The following is a 6,449-nucleotide window of genomic DNA, read 5'->3' as shown; positions in this document are numbered from 1 at the left end:
ATGGGAGCTACACCCTTCACAAAAAGAATCTTAAGAGCGAAACTCCCCAAAGGTTTCGACAAACCCACCGATATGAAGTATGATGGAACCAAAGACCCTCAGGAACACCTAACGGCCTTTGAGGCCAGAATGAACTTAGAAGGAGCGGCCGACGCAGTCCGGTGCAGAGCCTTCCCGGTAACCCTTGCCGGACCGGCGATCAAATGGTTCAACGCCCTCCCGAACGGATCCATAGCCAGCTTCCACGACATAGCGCGAAAATTCATGCCCAAGTTCACGACCAGAATCACCAAGGCCAAACACCCCATCAGCTTGTTAGGGGTCACACAAAAGCAAGAAGAATCCACAAGAAAATACCTCGACCGCTTCAACGATGAATGCCTAACGGTCGACGGACTCACAAACTCCATGGCAAGCCTTTGCCTAACTAATGGGCTCATGAATGAAGATTTTCGCAAGCACCTCACTACTAAACCAGTATGGACCATGCACAAAATCCAAAACGTCGCCAAAGACTACATCAACGACGAAGAGGTCAGCCAAGTCGTCGCTGCCAACAAGCGGCAGCACGCCACCCCCCAACACGGCAATTCGGCTCCCCGTCATAACCCAACACCCAAAGAGAACCAACGAGACCACCCCAGGCCGGCCAATCGGCCACCGAGAATAGGCAAATTCTCTAATTACACGCCCCTAACAGCACCAATTACGGAGATATACCATCAATTAGCAAATCGAGGAATCATCCCCAGAGCCCGACAACTCAAAGAAAGGACAGGAGGCAACAAAACCCTCTACTGTGACTACCACCGAGGTTACGGCCACAAAACACAAGATTGTTTCGACCTTAGAGACGCTCTTGAACAGGCCATACGAGACGGCAAACTCCCGGAGTTTGCCAAAATCATCAGAGAACCGAGACGCGCGGAGAGAGACAAGTCGCCGGAAAGAGAAGGGCGTAACCCGAGAACTCAAAAGCTACCCCCCAGGGAGAGCCCAGAGGAAGACCCGACCATCATAGTGAACGTTATCACAGGCAAGGACGTATCGAGCAAGTCAAAACTAACAATGAAGAAAGATCTCAAGGTAATGGCCGTCAGAAACCAAGCCCCAATCACCGCGGCCGATAATAAGATAACATTCTTACCAGAGGACTGCCAACACGGCACCTCGGCCGAAGATGCCCCCTTCGTCATCTCAGCCAGAATCGGAACAGGACTAGTACGAAGGATACTAGTAGACACCAGCGCAGACTCCAACATCCTTTTCCGAGGAGCCTTCGACAAGCTCGGGCTCCGCAACGACAACCTCCAAACATACCGCCACGGCGTCACGGGACTCGGAGACAACTTTCTCAAACCAGATGGCTCAATTACCCTCCCCATCACTATAGGAACAAGCAATCAGAAAAAGACAATCCTATCTGAATTTGTAGTCCTAAAAGACTCCACAGCCTACAACGTGATTCTCGGAAGAAAAACAATCAATGACTTCTCTGCAGTCATCTTTACCAAATACCTCCTCATGAAGTTCAGAACCGAAGACGGCTCCGTCGGTACCATTCACGGAGACCGAGAGGTCGCAGCCGAATGCGACAACACCAGCCTAGCCCTAAGGAAGAAATCCCGGGATGCGGCCGGAATATTCCTAGCCGACCTAGATGCACAACAAGACGGCCAACCTAGGCCAGAACCAGAAGGAGACATGGAAAAACTACAAATAGGGCCAACCAAAGAGGAATACACCTTCATTAACAGAAACCTCCCGTACGATCTTAAAGAAGAACTCTCCCAACTCCTGAAACAGAACAGAGACCTGTTCGCATTTACACCAGCCGATATGCCAGGAATAAACCCCGACCTAATGTCCCACCATCTAGCCGTGGACCCCCAAGCTAAGCCAGTGGCACAAAGGAGACGAAAAAATGTCACCAGACCGAGCCGCCGAAATCAAAAATCAAGTCAAAGCCCTACTCGAAGCCAACTTCATCCGGAAACTCCCCTACACGACCTGGCTAGCCAACGTCGTATTAGTAAAGAAATCTAACGGAAAATGGTGAATGTGCGTCGACTATACAGACCTCAACAAAGCTTGCCCAAAGGACGCCTTCCCCTACCAAACATCGACGGATTAGTAGACGCAGCATCCGGCCACCGATACCTCAGCTTCATGGACGCATATTCCGGCTACAACCAGATCCCGATGCACCGACCAGATGAAGAAAAAACTGCGTTCATCACCCCGGACGGAACTTACTGCTACACAGTAATGCCCTTCGGCTTGAAAAATGCTGGAGCCACCTACCAAAGACTTGTTAACAAGATATTTCGAGACCTGTCCGGAAACAAATTAGAAGTCTACATAGACGATATGCTTGCCAAGACTGAATCCGGTGAGCAACTAACCGACGACCTCAAGGTCATAATGAACACCCTACAAAAGCACCAAATGCGGCTCAACCCGGCAAAATGCGCCTTCGGAATGGATGCAGGGAAGTTCCTCGGCTTCATGATTACGCAACGCGGAGTTGAAGCAAACCCGGAGAAATGTCATGCCGTCCTCGAAATGACAAGCCCCAAAAACCTTAGAGACATCCAAAAGCTTACCGGCCGACAGACCGCGTTATCACGCTTTCTCGGGGCATCGGCTCAAAAAGCAATCCCTTTCTTCAAACTAATGAAAAAAGGAGCCCCTTTTAAATGGGAGACGGAGTGCAAAGAAGCATTTCAAAACTTCAAGAGGGTCCTAGCGGAACCACCAATCTTCGCCAAATCCCAAACAGGGGAAACGCTTTACCTGTACCTCTCCATAACGGAAGAAGCACTCGCAGCAGCTCTCATCCGAGAAAACGAGAAAAAGGAGCAAAATCCCGTATACTTCATAAGCAAAGTCTTACAGGATGTAGAAGCTCGCTATTCACGCCTAGAAAAGCTAGCATTCGCACTCCTTACAGCCTCCCGGCGCCTGCGGCAATACTTCCAAGCTCACCCTGTGACGGTCCGAACCGACCAGGCGGTCAAACAAGTATTACAGAAATCCGACCTAGCAGGAAGAATGCTAGCATGGTCCATCGAGTTATCCCAATTCCAGATCAAGTTCGAACCCCAAAACGCTATCAAAGCACAAGTCTTGACCGATTTCATCGCCGAAATGACCCCGGGAAAACTCACTCCCGAACCATGGAAACTGCACGTCGACGGCTCATCAAACTCCACTCACGGAGGCGCCGGAATCATACTCGAAAACCAAAATGGGATCACAATTGAACAGTCAGTACGATACGAATTTTCAGTATCAAATAACCAAGCAGAATACGAGGCCCTCTTAGCAGGCCTGACCCTAGCCCGGGAAGTCGGTGCAAAGGCCATAGAGGTAAATACCGATTCCCAGGTAGTCAGTTCCCAAATCAACGGAAGCTACCAGGCGCGAGATCCCCTGCTCCAACAATACCTCACCAAGGTAAACAAACTGAAAGAAGGATTCGAAAGCATTACCATACAACATGTCCCCAAGGAACGAAACGCCAGGGCAGACCTACTTTCCAAGCTAGCCAGTACCAAACCGGGACACGGTAACAAATCGCTAATTCAGGAGGTCGTTAGGTCGCCTTCTGTGTCAACAACAATCAACGCTCATCTAACATCCTCAAACCGGGAGTCCTGGACGCACCCTATTCTACAGTACCTCCTCGACGGAACCTTGCCGCCAGACCCGAAAGAGGGAAAGCGAATAAAAAGAGAAGCCGCCAACTATACCATCGTAGCAGGACAACTATACAAACGTGGATTCTCGCAACCCCTACTCAAATGTGTCGAACTCGGGGACACGGAGTACATACTCCGCGAAATCCACGAAGGCTGCTGCGGTCACCACGTCGGAGGAAAAACATTAGCCCAAAAGATCATCAGAGCTGGCTACTTCTGGCCCACAATCACCCGAGATTCCATACAATTAGTAAGAAGCTGCGACAAATGCCAAAGACACGCCAATATCCACCAAGCCGCCCCACACCAACTCAGCACTATATCGGCAGAACGGCCGTTCGGCACTTGGGGAATCGACCTCGTCGGACCCTTCCCTGCAGCACCCGGCCAACTCAGATATCTCATTGTTGCCATAGATTACTACACCAAATGGATCGAGACCGAACCTCTGGCCTCCATAACGGCGACCCAGTGTCGGAAATTCGTTTGGCGACAGATAATCACCCGATTCGGAATCCCCGAGGTCGTCATCTCGGACAACGGAACCCAGTTTACCGACAAAAAATTCAGAGAGTTCTTAGAAGGATTACACATATCCCATCGCTTCAGCTCAGTAGAACACCCTCAAACAAACGGACAGGTGGAATCCGCAAACAAAATAATCGTTAAAGGACTCAAGAAACGGCTCGACGAAGCCAAAGGACTATGGGCAGACGAATTAGGGTCAATTCTATGGTCGTACCGAATAACACCCCAAACGACCACGGGGGAAACGCCTTTCCGATTAACATACGGCGTAGAAGCAGTCATCCCAGTAGAAATCGGGGACCCCAGCCCCAGGAAAACGGTCGGAGGTAACGACGAAGAAGCAGAATGAGACCTCATTGACGAAGAAAGAAGCATAGCTCACATCAAAGAGTTAGCACTCAAACAAATAATCAGCCTAAGATACAATTACGGCGTTATCCGACGAGAATTTACGGCCGACGACCTCGTCCTGCGACGAAACGATATCGGTCCCCCGACTCCGGGAGAAGGAAAGCTAACCCCCAACTGGAAAGGACCATACAGAATCAAGGCCGTAATCGGAAAAGGAGCATATAAACTCGAACGGCTCAACGGCGACGAAGTCCCGAGGACCTGGAACGCAGCCAACTTGCGACGATACTACGCCTAAGCCGACCCAAATAGGTCGCCCCTTATTTTCCTTTCTATTTTTATCCGTTATTTAATTTTTAATCTTGGGTACTCTTTCCCGCCGTTAACGGAGGGTTTTAACGAGGCCCAACCATTCAATAAAAATTCCATTAAAAGCTATTTCCACTTTCTTACACGTCCCAAATACGGAACAAAGACACGGCCACGACTGGAGGACTGATCACCCCCCAGGCCCAACACACGGATATCCATAAAAACCCAACCAAACGACGGTCCGAGGAAACGAAAAAACAAACGGAATAGCTCAAAAACATATAAAAAGACCCGAACGGCCAAAAACACCATAATACGGATCATACAAAAGGCCCGGACGGCCGAAAATACCATTAAACGGTTCCCAAAGTCACGGCCCTTGGCCATCCAAAATATTCAAAAACAAACAAAGTACAAAATAAAAATTACAAGAGATAAAAAGCTGCTCGAGGTCGACAATCTGGCCATCACGAACAACCTTGAACGCTCCCATCACGGACACGTCCACGCTCGGAGCCAGCACCAAGGCCTGCGCCTTCATCGTCTCCTCGGTAGCAGCAATCGCACTTTTAGCATCAGCCAACAGCTCCGTCTTCTCCCTCTTCAAGGCAGCAAACTCGGCCTTCAGAGCTTCCGACTCAGCGAGAAACATGGCGGTTTGAGAACCCGCATCTGAAGCCCGCTGCTGCTCCTCTGCCAACTGAGAAAGAAGCGAAGTCTCAACACCGGCAAGTCGGAGAATCTCCGCCCCGGCTTTCTCAGAAGACTTCACCGCCCTCTCCTTCGCAGCTTTGGCAGCCTCAAGCTCGTCCTTCAGCTTAGCCACCTCAGCCTGGGACTGACGGAGCTTCTTATCCAACAAACCAACCTGAGCCATCACGGGCTCGACTTTCCAAACAACAACGGTAGATCAGAGAAGGGCACGATACACCGACTTGGCCTGGAACGAGACGTCACAGCCATCAAAAAACGGCTCCGTTCCAGGCATCAAGTGCTGATCAATAAACCCTGGGGCATCAAAACGTCGGTCCATCACACCGGGTACCAAACCCTCCTCTTCAAAAGTCTCGCTGCTCGGCTCCGCTGGTCTCCCCCTCTTCCGAGAAGCCTCGGCAGCCGTCACCACGACGGCTTCAGGCGAGTTCGCAGGACCGGGAGAAGCCTGAGCACCGGTACGCGCTCCCGAGGAAATTACCTCCTGAGAAACAGCCTGAGATTCCACGGTCGGATTCGAAACAGGAGTAGCCGGAGACGACGACCCCTCCTCCCGGACCAACGCTGCCTTCAACCTCGCCAAAGAAGTCAACCCACCGGCCATCTCAACTGAAAAGAAGCCAGAGAAAAATCAAGCTAAAAAAAAAAAAAGAAAGAAGAAGAAGAAGAAGAAGAAGGAGGAGGAGGACAAAGCACACACCAATATACGTCCGACAAGCCTCGGGATCCCCCATAACATCTCGAGGATTCAACGGATGCTCGCCGAACAAATGCCACAAAACGCTGGCAATGTCCTTATCCTCCCGAGATAAATCCTCATAAGTAACCTTAGTCAGAACC

At 50.5% G+C, this 6,449-nt stretch overlaps 1 protein-coding gene across 1 annotated transcript; it reads left to right on the top strand.

The window, feature by feature from the left end:
• Positions 1–2,046, top strand: LOC130939422 (uncharacterized). The gene has a single exon (XM_057867527.1). It carries the CDS (start codon positions 1–3, stop codon positions 2,044–2,046), a length of 2,046 nt encoding a protein of 681 aa, XP_057723510.1.
• Positions 2,047–6,449: the final 4,403 nt, after the last annotated feature.

This window comes from Arachis stenosperma, chromosome 7 (genome assembly GCF_014773155.1).
Source record: "Arachis stenosperma cultivar V10309 chromosome 7, arast.V10309.gnm1.PFL2, whole genome shotgun sequence".
NCBI classification, from domain to species: Eukaryota; Viridiplantae; Streptophyta; class Magnoliopsida; order Fabales; family Fabaceae; genus Arachis; species Arachis stenosperma.
Note: the sequence above shows the minus strand (reverse complement) of the source record. Positions and strands in the feature narration are given on the sequence as shown.

Bases quoted from the DNA above. Each gene is read 5' to 3' on its own strand.
- LOC130939422 (XM_057867527.1), top strand. From the start codon at position 1: ATGGGAGCTACACCCTTCACAAAAAGAATCTTAAGAGCGAAACTCCCC.